Source organism: Dasypus novemcinctus, chromosome 5 (genome assembly GCF_030445035.2).
Source record: "Dasypus novemcinctus isolate mDasNov1 chromosome 5, mDasNov1.1.hap2, whole genome shotgun sequence".
Classification (NCBI taxonomy): Eukaryota; Metazoa; Chordata; class Mammalia; order Cingulata; family Dasypodidae; genus Dasypus; species Dasypus novemcinctus.
The window spans coordinates 8,556,988-8,576,136 of record NC_080677.1 but is presented as its reverse complement, the minus strand read 5'-3'; the positions used below and the strand labels follow the sequence as shown (position 1 = coordinate 8,576,136).

Sequence of the window (19,149 nt, the reverse complement as noted above, 5' to 3'; positions counted from 1 at the left end):
CAAAGTTCTGACTCAATTCCTAACTCTAGGAAAGCCTACCCTATGGGAAAAAAGAAAAGGTATTGATGCTTTTCATATATTATTTAAAAAGATGATAACATATACTTAAAATGATAGAACAGAAAACTCTCACTACCTTCTCCCCTACATGGGACAGGACTTCCAGGGATAAACTTCTTCCTGGTAATGTGGGATTAGACAAAAAGGGGAAAAGGAATAGGACAGAATAAAGTTTTAATGGCTAAGAGATTTCAGGTAGAGTTGAAAGGTCATTCTGGAGCTTACCCTCATGCAGGCTGCAGGCAGGTGGTACAAAAAAAGAAAAAAGAAGACCACTCTGAACTGTACCTAAGAACAGTTACAAAATCATTTCCCCGATTATTAGGAATTTAAACCTACAATTTTCAATTTATGTATTGCTCATTTTTCAGAAAGTCTCTGAATTATTGCTATGCCAGACAAGCCCTGGAGCCCAGAGGTCAAAATGAAAACCAGCGTCCTCTACTCCATCATGTCAACTCCCCTTTTCAGATGGAGAAGCCAGAAAGATCCAACGTCCTGGTTATCCAAGCAAGACTGGTAATTTTATAAACAGAAAGGGCGAAGATTTAACCAAGGGTTAAGAATTAGCAAATAATTAAGACTGCTAAGTCATGACACAGACACCTTTGTATTATAAAATAGCAAAAGGTAAATACCTGGAATTCCTGAGGTTGGCTAGCGTGGTCCCAGCCCTCGGTGCTCCAGACCTAACTCACCCTTGTGTGTGCTTACTACTGAATGGTGACCACTCCACCCTCCTCTGTTCTTCTGACTGGCCTCTACTAAGTACTTTCCTACCTCAGACCCTTGACTGCTGAAAACGACTGTAACTTTTTAACTCCCCTGGTTTGAGGTCCACTCCCATGTAGTTCAGCCCCTCAATATCTATTAATGAAGGAACCTGTGTCCAGCTCCAACCCAATGATTCATTAGCACCCTGATGTTATAAAATCTTAGAATTTCTGCAGACCAGGGAAGAAGTTTTGGGCCAGAAGACCATGTGTTCCATTGCTTGCACAACCAATGAAACTCTTACTCTCTTTGGGGAAAAAAAAACCACAAGAAAAAACTTTACTATCTAAAAACAAGAGCTATTACATTATATTATGATTAATACATTCCTCCATCCATTGATTAATTTCAACATTTCTTGAGTAAATGTGAGGTAATGAAGCTTATGGAGAAACATGAAAAAGTGCTTGCGATGAGGGGATATTAAAGCAGAGGCGCAGACTCAGAGGGCTATGTACCTCTGTGGAGGTACCCGAGGCTGGGCTAGCTGCCAGGGGCCCCGCACTCTGGGCACATTTCCTCCTGCAGCTGCCTCAGGGACTCTAGCTGTCAGATGGGGTCATAAAAGCACCGTCTTCGTAGGGGCTGTAAGAGGGACAGGTGTTCCCAGGCCGTGCAGGCCTAGGTGCCGTGGAAGCATCTGCTAGGACACTTCTTCACTGTTTCTCGTTCCCAATGATGATGAATGGCGTGCAGTTTAAAAACCTTGTATGGAGAGGCGGATTTGGCTCAAATCGGATACAGCGTCTGCCTACCATATAGGAGGTCCAGGGTTCAAACCCCGGGCCTCCTTGACCCGTGTGGAGCTGGCCCATGCACAGTGCTGATGCGTGCAAGGAGTGTCCTGCCATGCAGGGGTGTCCCCCGCGTAGGGGAGCCCCACACGCAAGGAGTGTGCCCCGTAAGGAGAGCCGCCCAGCGCGAAAGAAAGTGCAGCCTGCCCAAGAATGGTGCTGCACACACACGGAGAGCTGACACAACAAGATGACGCAACAAAAAGAAACATAGATTCCCGTGCTGCTGACAAGAACGCAAGCAGACACAGAAGAACATACAGTGAATGGACACAGAGAGCAAAGAAGTTGGGGGGGGGCAGGGAAGGGGAGAGAAATACATAAAAAATAAAAACCATGTGTGGTTTACAAATTTCAAATACATTTTTAGAAAGTGCAAGGAAAACAAATCGCCCCGAGTGCCCCTGGCCCCCAAGCCCTATTTCTTCGGCCACGTGTGCCCGGTGAGACCCCTGCCCCCCAGAGCTCATGGGCAGCCCCATGCCCACCCTGTTCCTGCACAGCTCGGAGATCCAGGCACGCGGGGCGGCCCACGGTGCTGTACTCGGGGCCGGGAGCTCATCTCCGGCCTGGAGACCCCCGCTCCAAAGGGCCGCCTTGTTCTCTCAGGACCAGCCCCTTCCGACTGGGTGGACTCAGAGACGAGCGCAGGTGGAAGGGAGAGCCGGGCTCTCACCAGGGAGAGTGCGCGGCTCAGCAGGAGCGGCCAGTGCTCCTGGGCCGGGGTGGCCAGTGCTCCTGGGCCGGGGCAAGCGTTTTTACGGGAAAGCAGAGCGGCAGGAATACAGCGACTTACGCGGCTGGAGTGTTTCCAGTTTCCTCCGCATTTGGTCGTCCCGGCCGCTGTGTGAGCAGAGGATATTATCCCAAGTGAAGAGGTAGAAACCTCAGGTTTTGTATGGTTAAGGGACTGGCTGGAGGGTCAACCTCTTTCCTGCCCCAGAACATGCGTTCTTTTGGAGTTCTGAGGTCTGCTGTACTCGCTCTTTTGGGCAAAGTCCTAACACCATTGCTCTGGCCACACATAACTTGCCTACCTTTTAGGAGATTCTAAGGAGAGGTCGATAGTAAAAAAATTCCTCAAAACCAGAGCAATCTCACTTCACAAGGTAATAGGTACAGTGATAGACAAATGGACATTTTAAAAAAAAAAATCATCCACATTTTACACAGGATATAACGAGGAAATGCAGCCAATTCTCATCATCCGCAGTGGTGATGGTCTATCAAGTCACGGTGAGGAATGACCTGGCAAGGACTGAACCGTGGCTCCCAGGGAAGACAGGGTCAGGTTCCCGGGAGCCTCAGTCCACGCCATTCTCAGGAAGGAATCGAAGCACAGCCTTGCTTGATGTGTGTCTCTGCTGTAAGACACTTATTTAATACACACTGTTGCTGCGTTAACACTGAACTCACGGGTGGCTGCTCTAGAGCTCACGCCTGGACAAAGCTTGTTGAACACACGCGTTTTCTCTGTAAGGCACATCATAGCCACCTTGTACTTGGGAACACTGGGCTGCTCTCGGGATCATTTTAAACAGCAAAGTCACACCAGAAAGCACCAAGAGGCAAAAATTAAAAAAGCACGTGGCCCTCCACTGACCGTGGAACGGACACTTGTTCACAAGAAGGGAGACGTCACCTGGGTTGACGCCAGCCAGGGACTTGCCTGTCAGGAATCTTAAATGTTTCGCTCCTCTGTGCGTGTCCACAAATACCGTGACAGCACCACGGGTATTCTTCTGGGGGTACCAACACATGTTAGCCGGAGGCAAACTCTCAAAGACAGAACCTGCACGCAAGGATCGAATGACCTCTACACAGTATATTCCTTCCCCCAAGGAGTCAGACTGCAAAGTCCTCTGCGGACCCAAGTCTCGGCTGGAGAAGTTCTAGTCCTGTCTTTCCCCTCTGACTCAGAAATCCCTCTCCAGCATCGCTAGTCGCTAGCCGTAACTGTCAGCCCCGTGTGAAATGCCCGATGAGGGGCGCTCAGTGCCTGGGGGCGGGTGGGTGCCATTTCCTCTCCAGCTGGTGCCTCCCTCAGGGTTGTGGATCTAGAGGCTTCCAAGGGCCTCTGGCTTGTCCACAACCCTTTTAGACTGAGGCCATCAGAGTGCCCCTCGTGCTCACACGACCGGGGCTCAGGCGTGGCGCCGGCACTCTCCTGGTCCAGAGCCACGTGTGTCCATCTGCCGCCTGGGTGCGGACTGCGCGGCGCGAGCTGTTGAGTCACGTCGGGTTCCTCCTTGAGTCACGTCTCCTGACCATTTTTACATGTACAGCTGGCCAGCCAGGTTGCCCACATCCTGTATTACTACATTTTCCTCCAACTAAATATAGGACTTGACATTTATTCCACTCAGTTTTGTCCTGTTCAGTTCAAACCAATCTTTCCAGCCTGTGGAGACCTGGGTCTATCACCCTACAGTTACTGCCTCACCCAGCTCTGTGCAAGCTTCTAGAAAAGGCAACCTCCTTCAAAGCACAGAGGGAGAGAGGCAAGGGGCGAGGGCTACGCGAGACCTAAGGATGGAAGTGCAGAAAACACAGTATTACAGAATCATTTTTCTGCAGTTTCTGGTGCTGAAATGGAGCCCCGTTCACTGACCTGCCCCCTGCTTCAGCAGCTCGGCTGCCGAATTAGCAGCCGTCTGGGGAGACGTTTCTGCTACTTCCTCCAACGGATCTGCAGGAAGGAGTAAGAAAACACAGAAATGAGTCCTGCTTGCCGACAAAATTCCCAATGACAAAGTGCTTTTTTTTTGTCATTTGAAGAAAGAATTCCTAGACAGTGACACACCCTGGTTTAACCGACGTAGACATTTCTCTAAGGGACAATAAAACAATCCATTGAAACTGTGATTGCATTTCTAAACAAAAATAGGGGATGACAGTGCCCAACGAGATATTTTTTGGATCTCTGAATTAATTTACATGACGAGTGAAGCAAATCTGAAAAGGCAAATCACATTTAGCTGTATTTTTAATGACTCGTCTTTATGGAGCGAGATAAGATTATATGAAATTGGGCCTGCTTAGGAAGCTGGGACACAGGGTCAAATCACCGCGGTATGCTGTGGATTTTTACATGTCTATAATGGATATGTGCAAACTAATACACAAGTACAGGGAATTGGTAAATTCAACATCAACACTTCGCGATATTGTAGCATCCTAAAAATTAATGTGTGACTATCCTTGACGATCTCTTCGTGTGGATATTTTACTTTTTTTAGCTATGGAAGCTTTGCTACAAAAAGCCGCTTCCCCCAAAGCCTGCTCTGAAGAGCTGATGGGCCCGCCCGGGTTCAGTGACCGCCTCTTCTCTCCTGCACTGACATAAAAGCCCTTTCTTGGGTTTACCCACAAGGTAGGTGGCAGGAAAAAACAAATAAATCAACTTCAGGTGTGACTTTTCTCAGGGGACCACAGGGACCCCCAGGACTGGCATTGACAACCGCAGAGGATCCCCCGGGGGCCGAGGGGAGCAGGGAGGGGCAGCCTACCTCTGTCGGGGATGAGCAGTCTGCAGGGCAAAGCCAGGGGGGTGATGGAATGCTGATACACCAACGCCGTCAGGCTCCCTGCAGAACCAAGGGCAGGAGAGAGGGGTCACAGCAGCCCGGGGCCCCAGCAGCCACACGTGTCCCGTCACAGGGCAGCACTCACCGGCTTCCCAAACCAATTCCAGAACTTACGAGACCAGCACCAAACTTGGATTGTTTGTTTTTAGCGACTTAAAAAAAAAAAACAGGACAAGCAAAAACAAAAACGAGGTGTTTGCTTGGGAATTCTTGTTGACCCTCAGTGACAAGGGAATTCCAAGCAGGCTCCCTTGCAAGATTTTCCAGAAGGTGTACAAGAAACACACGTCCTCCGCAATGTCCCACGGGGTAGAAGCTCTAGCCTCGCCTTGGAGATTTCGGAGGCACGCTGCACAGAATAGGCCTGCAGCATCCTGCTATAACCCAGGGCCCCCTACCCAAGCCGAACACCCAGCTCCTCTCTCGAGGCCCACCTACTAATATTCCATGGGTAGTTACACATTAGGAAATAAAGATCTAAACAAAACATATTGAAATCCATCTCTTGCAGCCTGCAGGCAGCATTCCACATCTGCATCAGCTGTTTTCACAATCCCCTCCAGATCTGACTCCTCAGCTTGGTGAGCTCTCCATGCCTGAAACTATTCTCAGCTTGGTTACATAAGACATGAGATGTTCCGTGTGACTAGATGGAGGTAAGTTAGTTCTGAGATGCACGACAGAGTTTGAATAACCAGGTAAGACCAGTGTCCTGTGTGGGAAAGACTGAGGGATGCTCCCTTTGTTAAAAGCCATTCTTTACATAAAATCAATAATCCTATGGGGAAAAAAACAACCACGATAGGAATCAAAGGAACTAGGAGAAACGTTTTCAGCACGTAGCCCTTAGCTTTAACCACAATGTTCTTTCTCAGTTTTTCTGACGGTGTAATATACACTATATCAACAGACGTGAAATTCAAATTCCTTGCTTACTCCTGTAAACATGATCAAATGCAAAAGAACTTCCCTCTCCCCACCCTCTCACCCCCGACATGCAGGAAAACATGCATAAGAGCTCAACATGAGCAACTGCAAACTTAATTTAAGGGCAACTGTTCTCTCTGATGTAACAGTAATCAGAGACCCCCTTGCTGCAGACAGAGGGAGAAGACCATCTGTGAGGGAAAGCCCCTACACCATCCCACACGGCTCAGGGCAGTGGAAAAACCACCAGGAGGTACCTCTACTCCCAGGATACTTCTCTACTAACTGGAAATCTCAGTCCCATCCTTAAGCACAGTGCCTACACCCTGCAAGGCAATCTCTGGGCATTACTTCGGGGCCATTTCATGCTCTCTCATGGAAAGGGCCTCTGAGGGCTTCCTGTCACTAATTCGGGGCACTTTATTTGCACCTCTTTTATAGAATAGATTCCAGGTCACTCCCTACCCTGCTCAAGATGATGGTTCCCAACTGACCCTCAAGACAGCTAAGGGTCCAGCCCAGGTACAAACACAATAAGCACATACTGCTCAGCTGAAATGAAAGGCGCTGATGTGAAACTGCTGCTAAAATTGTATTTTTAGCAACTAACTTGTTCCACTAAAGGTCCTTTGTGCTAAGCTTCCATGAAGGGGCAAGCTCAACACAACAGCTCAAGGTAAGTAAAGGAACTGCAGGTGATTCCTTGCATATGCATATTATTACCAAAAAAATTACAGGGAATAAAACACACCGTTTGCTGAGTCTGAAACGAGGGCGGTGAAGATAAAAACAACGTCACCTTTTCCCACATACAGGGTCCCCGTGAAGGGCTTCTCAAAGTGCCACAATGAGGAGGATGCACAGGACTGCACGTGGCTGAGCTCGCGCAGTCTTCCCGACCAGCCCGTGAGCAGTGGCCGGCTCTCGTTTTACAGCAGAAGGATGCTGGGGATCTGTGCACTTCCTCCTGAGGCCAGGAGGATGGGGTCGCCCTCAGGCTTTGAGGGGCATCTCTCGCCAGCACTCATCTGTGTGCCTGGGGGATCCACGGGGCTGGGCACTACCTTGTCAGCATCTGTACTTTCAGTCCCAGCACGATGCTTCTTGATTGTTCGCTTGTTTTTCATTTTAAAAACAATTTATTAAAGTATATCATTCACACATGAACACACATACACAATAAATGCATAGCAAAGGTTGTGAATTTAACAAAACAAACATGCATAGCCCCACACAGGGCTCCCATACCTCACCCCACCATCAGCACCTTGCATTGTTGTGAGACATTTGTAACATGCTATGAAAAAGCATCGTCAAAGTATTCCTACTAAGTATAGCCTGGAGCTTACCTTTGGTGTATTTTCCCCCAAGCCCACCCTATTATGTTTTTTGTTCATAAACCATACAATGTATCTAAAGTGTACAATCAATGTTCTTGTTTGTTTTTGAGAAAGCTTTTAAGAACAAATCCCAAATCTGGTTCATTTTAAAGATAAGAGTTCAGATCAGAGGAATCTCAGAATCAGGGACTGAAAAACGTGTTGTGAATGAACCTCCACCAGGGTGACGGTCATAAAAACCTTAGCGGGGAGGGCAGAGGGATCTTTGCCTTGTGTTTTCCCAACCTGGAGAGGAACCGCTCAAGAAACTCACCAAAGTATGGTTCATTCGGGCACCCTTTCAATCGCACTCCCTTGGGGGTACACTCAATCAAAAAATGCCGAACGAGCTCATTCGCCAAATCTCCAGCTGTGGAAAGAAGTTTAAGATAAATAAGAAAAACAGAAGTTCAAGAGGTGTTGAGAGAGCGAGAGAATCACTTAAGCAAGGACAAGAGCCCCCAGGGATGGCAGCCTTGTAGCAGGACTGGGGAGGACAAGCAAGACGCAGGAGTGAATGGCCTCAGTGGAGAGGCCGGCGGCACCGGTAACTTGTGAGAGGCTCTCCGACATTGGGCAGCAATTCCCAACTAAAGGAACGAGCTTGCAGCTAAGAAATACAAATTTGGAGCTTTAGCTGCTTTCCTTCCCGAAGAAGAGATGTTAGAAAGAATTGGAACATAAAGTGATACAGAAAAATAAGTCATTGGAAAGCACCAGAAGGATGCACTTCTCCAGTTACATTTAGCCTTGAATGCCTACAAGAAATAAACGCCTCCAGAAGGAGGGCACGCTTTACCATACTGTTACTCAATGGCACATATTTGTTGGTGCCAGCACATGAATTCAAACACAAAGCACATCACAAAAAGTGGACTGGATGGCACAGCAGTCTGGGGGCAGAAAAGTACAAATAACATAAATAGAAGGAAAAAGAACTACTGCTCTATCCTTATGAACCCAAGAAATTCAGGATGTGCCCTATTTCTGTCCTGTTTCCTGTGATCCCTTCACTTTCCCCCATGAACGTGTCTGCCTTAACGTGTAACTGGAGACTTCCAGTGGCAAGACCTGACGGAGTGGAGTTGGCCCCAGGCCCTGCCCATGGTGGGCTCTCGAATGATGCTTATGAATAGCAGTGACAAATATAAATGCCAGCATTTAGTAGCGGCAAGAAAAGGAAGTGATCTGGTTACACAAAAGGCTTCTATTTAATAAAAAGAGGGAGAAACATATCACCATTAGGCTATGAGAGGAAAATTACCCATGATTTCCAAAACAGAGCAGAGACTGAGTTTGGGTCTGGATGCCAGTTGTTCTCGAGTAACAGCTCAGCTGGAAATCCTCCTGCTTGGAGTGATCTGGAAAAGAGCCTCCTGAACATCTGTAGCTGCCGTGACTCACTGTGGCTACTGGCTAGTTTAGCAAACACTCCCCTCTAGTTTAGGAACACTCCCCTCTAATCAATCCATGGACTGTGAAGCCCAAAAGCCAAATCCTTGGGCTGGATGAAAACTCCTCAGAGGACAGAGTCCACGCCTGATTTCCTGAGATCTGCTAGTCAAACGGCCTGGAATTTGCTACCTTCGTCTTAAGATTGGGCCCGAAGTCTGCATGAGAGGCAGGTCACTCGCCTCTGTCCTTCGGAATGCTGAGTCACGTACCACTCCCCTTGTCTTGAAACTTTCCATGGAGTCCAAGGAGCAGTGCAGAAAACGAGAGCTGCCAGCCCGTCATTCCTGCTTTACCACATTGATCCCGTCTCTACAGATGCTCCAGGGTTCTTAACACTTTTATTTCTTCTAGAACAGTCATTCAGCGGGTCTCCATGAGGCCTGAAGGTCTTCAGTCCTCCATGATCAGGCCTAATTCAGCTCTTTGACTTTAAAAAAGGCCCAATACTTCCACTGAAAAACAGCGTTTTGCTAAGCTGCTCATGCTGGGAGTCAGGGTGCTCCTGGAACTCGCCTGAGCTTACCTGTACACAAAGCCCATTCTGCCCTTGACTTCAAGACAAAGCACTGTCTCCCAGGTGACTGAAACTGCTCTAACTAAACCCACATAACCTCTCAAGCTCATTTCCCTTCTCCTCATTCACACTAAGGCAGCTTTTGCCAAAATGCCCAAAGTGAACCCATCTTAGCTAATTCCTGAGGCTGGCTCTTTTGGCAACCAAATCTTACATTCCTTAAGGCCTAACTCCAAGGTGAGTTTCTCCAGGAAGCTTCAAGCTGAGGTGTCAACCCACGATTTGAACACATTCTTTCAGTTACTAGGCAGGTAACTATGAGTACAGCAGGTGGTGAGTTTAAAGTCTACGCTTACTGTGATTTCCCACATGCCTAGTGAGCTAGGGTGTCCTTACAACTAAGTATAACTAAGTAAACTATGCTTACTGGGCTTTCCCACACTGCTAGTAAGCTAGGGTGTCCTTCTGACAAAGTTGAGTTAGTGTGTCTTTATATACTAAGTGAACAGCCCATATTTCCATTTTGGGAAAAAAGAGAGGGTAAAAGAATCCTTTCCTATCCCTCAGAGGTTGTGGCATGGTGGTTGTGGTGGTTTGGAGCTAGGCACCTCAGATAAACGTGTTCTTAAACTTAATCTATTCTGGTGGATGTTGAGTCCATGGTAAGTAGGACCTTTTGATGAGGTGGCTTCAGTTAAGGTTTGACCCATCTCAATCAGGATGGGGCTTAATCATCTTAGTGGAGTCCTTTAAAAAAGAATGAAGTTCAGACAACGAGACAAAGCCACAGAAGTAAGAAACTGAAACCAACAGGAACCAAGACAACAAGGGAGAGGCCCGGAGAGGCTGCCACGTGCCCTGCCACAGGACGGGAACGGAGGACCAAGGACTGCCCGCAGCCAGCCCCAGAACGCACAGTCTTTGGGAAGAAAGCATCACCTGGAGTTGGATTTCTCCAAGCCTCAAAACCGTGAGCCAATAAATTCCCATTGTTTAAGCCAGCCCATTGCATGGTGTTCGATTTAGCAATGAGGAAAGTAAAACAGCAGTAAATAAAGACAAGGAAGCATGAGAGCAAAATGGGCAGGGTGAGATTAAAGAAAAACACAACAAGAAAGAACAAAACCCAAGTGTTCACCAACTGCAGAATGGATAAATTGCAGTGTATCTGTACAGTGGAAGACCACAAACAAAGGAAGAGAACAACAGCTACGAGCAGTCTTCAAAATATAATGAATAAATCTTAAACCATGATGCTGTAGCACAAAAGAAGTCACAAAAGAATACATACTATATTAGTTTCCTTATATAAAGTGAAAAACAGGAGAAACTAAGCTATAATGTTTAGGGATTCATATTTTGGTTGTTGAAATAAAACCATGTTAATTTTAAATTTGACTTAACAGGTTTATCATTTGCCATGATATTGATATGTCATTCAAACTATTTTGTGTTTACTGGAGGACAGAGCAAGTGAATAAATACATTGATGTTGATGGAAACCAAAGTTCTCCCTATGGGAGATGGGATATACAAATGTAGAATGGAAAAAGGTGAAGAACTCTGTAATGCTGTATTTGAATTGGAGCTGTCATACATCCAGTATGAGTGCATGTATTTAAAAAAAAAAAATTTCCTAGCTCTGCTCATTACAAAGAAGTGATGATAATCCAACAGCAAAGAGCACACCTCGTGGCTAGATCTTGGCTTCTAAATACCATTCTCCAGTAAAGAAAACCAGGGACTTGGGGTCAAATATGGGACAGGGAAATTACAAAGTGAGCCTAAAACATGTTTGCTGGTTCAGAAAAGCCCGAAGTGCTCACAGACTAATGGGGATATACGTAAAGGACATAGGAGTCAGCCTGACGGGCCTCACACTATGCACACTTGGAATCATTTGAACACCAAAAACTAATGGCAGCGACAGATGAAAACCTTCCAGCAAGGGGCACACATGAACTTTCTGGCAAGGTTCTGTTTCCTGGGCTGTGGATTTGCTTTATGGAAGTTTGTTGTATGCACGCTTATGCATGACAAGCTTTTCTGCACGTGGTTGCTCTTCATGGCAAAGAAGGGTTAAGTCAATGCAAGGAGGAGATGTGTATACATCGATACGTAATTCAGCAAATATCTATCACTGTGCAGAATGTGTCAGGAACAAGATGGATAAGTTCCAGATCTTCTTCTTGAGAAGGTCATGATCTAGGGACCCCAGGCTTCTACTGTTACTGGTGTGTATCAATCTAGACATCTCCAATGAGTATAGGTGCAAGATGAGCTACCTTTTAAATAAGAAAAAAGAAAGAAAATGTGTATTTGCCTGCGCTGGCTAGAGAATGATAGGATATGTAAGAATTTACTGCAGGTGTTTACCTTAGGGAGGGTGAAGGGGTAGGGAGGGTAAACATGGGAGCAGCAGATGCTTAGCGGATGTCTTTTCCATTGTCTTGACTTTTGAATAACGGAATCTATTAGCTACTCAAAACAACAATATACAAAATTTTAAAATAATGGACCTTCTTTCTGGAACAAGGACAACACTTATTTAAAGTACTGCTTTAAGTCACCGAGTATCTTATAAACCTAAAAGGAAGCCACCCGACACGCTGGGGAGGCCAGGGTAAGGGTCAGTGCCCCGGCACGCTACCTTTCTTGTTCAGCTGCAAGACGGAAGGCGGGGGCGTGGCGACCTTCATGGCCAGGCCGTAGGCGCCGCGGAAAGAATGGCTGTCCCTGATGATGTAGGACCCGGGCTCCTTGTCCTTCAGCATGGCGATGGCTGGGGGGTGAAGAGAAAGGAATCAAGGTCCGCAGTGCCAGACATGGGCTGCCTCCGCCGGTGCCATCGAGGGGTGCTCTGGCACCCTCTTTTGAAACCCGGGCCAGCGCAGAGCTGGCCACCTGCCAGGGCGTCCCCCGGCCCTGCTGGAAGGAAGTGGGAGGCCCTTCTGTCTGCAGTGATCCAGGTGACGCACCCTCTCATGGGGAGCCTGGCTGTGGAGGCGGCAAAGGGAAAAGACCCCGCGGACAGTGGCGGGGGCCCAAGCGGAGCCACGGGACTGGGAGGCCCAGCTGTCCAGTGCAGCTCTGCTCCCTCCACTCTGTGGAGCTGTCCCTGGCGTGGTGTTTTTTCATGAGGATTTTGGAGTGAATAAGAGGAAAGAACCTCCTAACCACATTTTCTGAAGGTAAGAAGTATATACCTCAAAGGATTCTGAATATTTAAACAGAAATCCCGACATCTGCCACCGGGAAAGGCAAATGCATGGCCCCCGTGCAGCCCTTTCTCCCGAGGCCAGCTGAGGCCAGCCTGGCCAGGGGAGGGGGCCTTTTCCAGATGGCCATTAGCGATTGATCAGGATGGACACAGCTGAGCAGAGCAGGCAAGGCACTGAACGAACCTTAACTGTCGCTTAAGAAACCAAACCCTAACAAAGCTGCCCCTTCAGGCTCAAAACCTGGCACTCCCCGTCCTCTCCTCAGGACATGGAAAGAAAGGGGGACCGTGTTTGGGTGATGTCAGCGTCAAGCTGGATGCTTCCTTGCCACAGGCCAGAATGGGAAAACTTCATGCATAGACCAGTATCCTTTATACCAAAAGAGAAAACTAGGGCTTTAAAGTGTAAGTTAAATAAAGCATCATTGCCTTTTTCATGCCACAGGCTCTGCCTGTAACAGATTAGTGCACGGGGCATAAACTATTAAATGGCAGGTCACCCCTGTTATTCCTCAGTAAATAATTTCACGGTGCCCTGCGTCCGAGGCCCCTTGAGTGTCCTGACATTGGCCACCAGCCTACAGCCATGTTATCTGTTGGGCTCTAAGAGAATGGTTTCATCTATACTTTTCCCACAGCCCTGCTACCCTGCCCCAACTGTGGAGCTAGGAGATACAGGATAAGCTCAATACCCTTCTCATGACAAGGCACGAAATTATAAACTGGTTATCTGGGGTGGGGGGAAAAGGGGCAGAAAACTGGGACTCTCAAAGTGAAAGGGACCTGTAAGGGTGCAAGCCCGATACTCGTGGCATGAAAGCTAGCTGGAGCTTCAACCAACATCGGCTGCCCAGCCTCCAATCCAAAATGGCGGCATCGGGTGCTGGGGAGGGGGAGGGCCCAGGGGACAGGCAGGCGCACGCTGGTATTTTGAGGAAGGGCCTCTAAACCAAGTAAGCAGCTGGATATTTTTTCCTTCATAACATGTTTTGTACCTATAGGGGCTGGGCATGTGTTGTTTTCTTTAAGTAGGGAGAAATCACTTAGGGAAATAAATTTTTTTCAGTTATGATATACCTCACTGTGATCGTTTATTATTACTTAGGAATCCCCAAAAAGGAGAAAAGCTTTGTTTGTAAACTGGCCTGCTCCTCTGGATATGATACCTTTCGATTGTACTAAATCCAAAAGTTTCAGGTTTACTTGATTAAATCAGTTGAGGGCTTTTGACGTCAGCAGCCATCTTGCTCCAACACGTGGCAACAGACTTTGGTGAGGGAAGTAGCTTACTCTTTTATGGCCTTGTGACTACAAGCTTCTACACCAAGTAAATACCCTTTATAAAAGCCAACAGAGTTCTGGTACTTCGCATCAGCACCCCTTTGGCTGACTAACACACTCACCAAAGTTTTGTTTTTGTTTTTTTAATGCAAAGCTTTATGGACAGTCACAATTTAACTTTGCCATGATGGCTCCTCGTGGGGTTCATACTTTTAGCCAATGCAGGCGCAGCAGGGAGCGCAGGCTTTGCTTTGGTGGCTCATCCTCTCCAAGGCCAGGCCCCTGCGGAATCTGAGGACCAAGCCCTGGAGGGTCCAGCACCAGAAGCCAAGAAGTCAGGGCACGTGTGTGAGGGAGATGTGCCAACAAAGGGGAGCCACAGGATAATTTAGACTCGTTATTTTTTAAAAACGGAAATGAACTTAGGAGCCCAATGTGCTGAAGTAGCAAAAATGAGTTTTTTACATCCCACAGGCCAGATGGACAGTTGGCCTCAGCTCCGGCATCCCATTCCACTTTTAAAGCCAGTGGCCGTGAGTGGTGGGAGGGATGTCCACGCGTTTTCCTCCCAGCTCCCTACAATGACAACTTCCAAAGACAGTCAGAGGAACCAAAGTCTGAGAAAATGCAAAAGGAACCATAATATTTAATTTCTAATTGACTTCACCTTGTTTTCCCTCTTGAGGTATTTTTATGCATGCCTTAGGAAAAAAAACCCAAGGAACTAATCTTGCAATAGTAAAATGTGAGGAATCTCACTCCAACAGCGGCTACTTTGTCTTTTTTCCCCCCTGCATATCCTATGTAGGTACCTGAAAGTTCACTGTAGCTCTTTAAGAAGAGGATGTATCCTGACATTGAAAACCAAAACCTAAGCAAAACCCACTTGGGCCTCATTGCCTGTACAGCTACGTGAAAATTTCCCCTGTAGCTTTTCTAGAAGAGGACGTACCCTGGTGGTAAAAAACAGAAACAAACTGAAGCCCACACTCAGGCTTGTGTGGTGAGGTTGGCACAAAAGAGCATGGTTTTGTCTGTACATGGGTATCTTCTCCAAAAAATCTTTAGAAAATGGCAGAGGTCACACTTTCATAGCCCAGCTGAAAAAAAAATCAGCATCCAATGAAACCTATCAGTCATTTTTAGATGGGTCCACTCAAAGGAATGGTTTTAAAGGTGTTGCTAAGACTAGGGAAGTGATAATAACTATGACTGTTCACAGAGCATGCTCTTGTGCTGGCATCAAAGTAAGAAGCCCAACAAGCAACTCTCCCACAAGCCCCCAAGGCAGGTGTCGCCACCTCTAGTCTACGGGGAAACCAAGCGGCGGATTCCAACCCGCGCCTGCCTATTCTGACGCCGAAGCCCTCTGCGACCTCACAAGGCTCTGGCAAGTGCAGTCAGAGAAGAGGGCAGCCTTGCGGAGCACATCCCAGTGAAGACAAAGGCACCAGCGGAGAGGGGGCGGGATCTACGGTCATCTAGAACCTCCCAGTCTGTCCAGCTGGACAAGGTGCTGTAGCTTGAGGCAACAGTCACCAAATGCTCGCAAACAGCCGGGATGGAAGAGAGGGAACAAGGACCCAGCATCCAGCCACACCGCAGCCCGGAAAACCAACCAGAGGGAAGCACCCTCTTCACAGAAGGCCAGTTCAGGAAGTTAAGTCTTCCCAGGCCATTTCCCGCCCATTTAAAATGACAATAGCCTCACTGAGCTCACAGGAAGAGGTGCTCACTCTTACAACTTCTACCATCAACTCAACTGAAGAGCAGCAGTGAGGAGCCTGGACAGTGCTATTTTTCGGCCACTCCACTACTCATCTCTAGGCATTTCTGAGAAATGAGCAGAAGGGGGAGAGCAGGATGAATTTTCTTCCTGCATTATGATAACGGGGCAAACTGCCCAGGGGGCTTCAGGCTTGCTAACCAGCCTCTAGGTTTTAAGGCCTCTACCACTGATCAGATCCCTGGGGATTTATTTCACTTCTGGGAGTCTGGGACCTGCCCCTCCCTGCCTGTGAGGTGCATCCTTTCCAGGTAAGCCCCAAGGGGGCCCCACGTGCCACCATGAGCACACTTCCCAAGGCTGACGACTGTGCTGCAGTGCTGTGTCCCCCTCCACACACACCAGGACCTGAGCCCCTGGGGGGAGCACACGGGCATGTCCTGGGAGCCCCGAGGGTTTCACGGAACATGGGATGCTGATCAGGCCAGGAGGCTGCCCCCGGGAGGGACTCCACCGCAGGGAGCCGCCCACCCATTCTCCCTCCAGGTAAGCAGTGACTTGTGACCTAGTTGCTCAAAAACACGAATGATTTCAAATTTTTAAAAACTGCTTTAGGCTGAACCAAGCCCTCGTATCTGCCTGGCTTGTGATTGAGGCATTCGGTCAATTCCTGCCCCAGGCCTTCTCCTTGAGAGCTGGGCTCTGCTATTTGAACACATGGAGGGGTCCCTGGATCACAGAGCAAAGCAATTAAAGAGAGCCCTTCTGTGGGAAACGGACTTGGCCCAGTGGTTAGGGCGTCCGTCTACCACATGGGAGGTCCGCGGTTCAAACCCGGGGCCTCCCTGACCCGTGTGGAGCTGGCCCATGCGCAGTGCTGATGTGCACAAGGAGTGCCGCGCCACGCAGGGGTGTCCCTGCGTAGGGGAGCCCTGCGCGCAAGAAGTGTGCCCCATAAGGAGAGCCACCCAGCACGAAAGAAAGCGCAGCCTGCCCAGGAATGGCGCCGCCCACACTTCCCTTGCCGCTGAGGACAACAGACGCGGACAAAGAAACAAGACGCAGCAAACAGACACAGAACAGACAACCCGGGGAGGGGGGGAATTAAATAAATAAATCTTTAAAAAAAAAAGAGAGAGCCCTTCTGCTTCCTTTCAGACCCTGTCCCTCCGTGCCTCGGACGGCAGGGGCCCCAGCGCGATCCAGCAGAGGCCAGAGGTCTTCTCTTGGCAATTGTGGTGGCGACGCTGGCAGAGCCGCCAGCGGGCAGAAGCAGCCAGAAGTGGCATACCCCGTGCTGGAATGCTGGGCTGGTGCCCCATTCCCCTGCCAGCGCTCTCATTAGCACTGAGTGTTTCCTATAAAATGTTAAAGACTGCTGCGTTTTCCCCTGTGGCCACGCTGTAAAGGATAGGCCCTGCTCTACTTCAAACCACAGAGTCAACGGTTCTCTGGCATCCCCACGCCCCGACCCATCCCACGAGGAGGCTAAGGACGTCCCAGGGAGCCCACCCCTCCCCATGTACCTTGTTCTCTCGAAATATCTGGCTTGTACCAGAACTTGGATGTATCCTGAACAAATTTCACTGTCACGTGTTTATCACCTGGATTATCTGAAAAACAAAATTCAAAAAGAGTGACTAAGAGTTCTATGGGAAAATAATACACCTAATGCAAACTACGGACTAGAGGGCAACAGTCATATTTTAGTATTATTCCATCGGATGTAACAAATGCACCACAACAATGCTGCGTGTCAACAATACAGGGGTATAAGGGACATGGAGTTTTCTTCTAGGAGCAGTGAAAATGCTCTAAAATTGATTGTGGTGGTGAAGGCACACCTCTTGATTATACTGAGAGCCATGAATTACACACTTCAGATGGACTGTACGGTGTGTGAATAGAACTGCCTTAAAAAAAAAAGATTAACTGAAAAGGGTGTTTTTATCACCACCTCGTACCTCTGATTATTAATCCAGATGTCCAAAGAACACTCCAGGGATGGGAATGTTGTGAAAGGAAAGAGAACTCCATTGGTAACGACCGTCTTGGAGAAGGTGGAAAGCAATTTAATAACTCCCAGCAGATAAAACATGAGGGTTTGATTAGGACTTTGCTATACATTCTTAAAATACAGTTAGAAAGACAAGAGGAGGGGTGTGGTTCAATCAGTCTTGTTATGCATTGTACATCTGAAAGCTTTCCTAATTAAATTTTGCATGTATTCATTTAATTTAGAAGAGAACATTATTTTAGAAGAACAACGGGCAAACGCCTGCATTATCTCGTGCTGGAATGACTCTAACTTGGGCAGACGCAGAGGCTGGGCACATCAGCACTTTGCCTGCAGCACAGCAAGATGGCACAGGTGGGGATGTATGCAGCTATCCACAGACCTCCTTGAGGCTCTGGATTGTTCTTTCCTTCAAGGCTGGCCGCCCGGCACCCTAGCCTGCGCTCTGCAGGAACTGCGCTCCGGATCAGTTAGCTCCTCCCAGGGCCCCTTCCTCTCCCGAGCGAGGCTGGAGGTGAGCCCGTGCAACCAAGGGGAACCACGCCTACCTGGCAAAGGTGAGGCTCGTTCCGAGGCCTTGGAAAAGTCCGGAAGGACGCTGGGGAAAGGGATGCTGATGGTGCTCCCGCTGTGGGGGCTGGAGAAGCCGCTCGACGACGGGGAGATGGAGCCAAAGGAACGGTCGCCCTCCGAGGCCCGCTTCTTCTCGGGCAGGGGTGGCTGCCCCGGAAGGGCCGCCCCGGGGCCCTGCAGGCCGGGGCTGAGCTGGACGCCGAGTCCAGCCACCCCCGGGAGGAAGCCGTGGGGCAGGAAGCCGTTGTCGGCGGGCCCGGCTGCCGTCAGCGGGGACGCTCCGTGAGAGCCGGCCAGCAGGGCCCCGGGGTCTGGCCCGGGCAGGAGGCCGCTGCCCACCCCGGGACCGCCTAAGCTCAGGAAGGCCGGGGCGCCTGGCGTGCCCGGAGCGCCTGGGGGCTCGGCCAGCGTGTGCTCCCGGCCGCTGAGGGCGCCCTGGAGCTCCGGGGGCGGGAGATGGGGCAGCGCCGGGGGGGCCTGGGCGGGGCCGGGGAACTCCGAGGTGCTGAGGAGGCTCCCCGCGGGCCGGCTGCTCCCCAGCATGACGAGAGCGGATGTGGGGCTGGTCTCCAGCCAGTGGTGGCCTGCAGAAGAGGGGCCGCTTAAAAGAGAAGCGAAACGGGAGAGCAGGTAAGGGACAGCACAGGGCACCGCGGCCCAGCCACACCGCGGAGGGCCTCCTCGCGCTTCTGGACAGCGCACCACTGCTCCCCGCCTCGGAGGCTCCCCAGCCTGCTGCGGCCCCGCGTGCACCCGCAGGGCAGGGCGGCTCCGTCGCCGCCTGCCTGCCACGCCGACCCTGGCGTCCGTCATGCCACAGAGGGCCATAATACGCCCGTCCT

At 49.3% G+C, this 19,149-nt stretch overlaps 1 protein-coding gene across 5 annotated transcripts in view; it reads right to left on the bottom strand.

The window, feature by feature from the left end:
* Nucleotides 1–19,149, bottom strand: part of TNS3 (tensin 3) — a 358,050-nt gene that overhangs the window by 12,409 nt on the left and 326,492 nt on the right. For all 5 annotated transcript variants that reach the window (XM_071215053.1, XM_058296654.1, XM_058296655.2 and 2 more), the window contains 6 exons: nt 18,283–18,908; nt 17,244–17,330; nt 12,141–12,272; nt 7,796–7,891; nt 5,138–5,215; nt 4,240–4,317 (listed from right to left, as the gene is read on the bottom strand). In XM_071215053.1, coding sequence (XP_071071154.1) covers nt 4,240–4,317; nt 5,138–5,215; nt 7,796–7,891; nt 12,141–12,272; nt 17,244–17,330; nt 18,283–18,908 — 1,097 coding nt within the window. The remainder of the gene's footprint in view (nt 1–4,239; nt 4,318–5,137; nt 5,216–7,795; nt 7,892–12,140; nt 12,273–17,243; nt 17,331–18,282; nt 18,909–19,149) is intronic.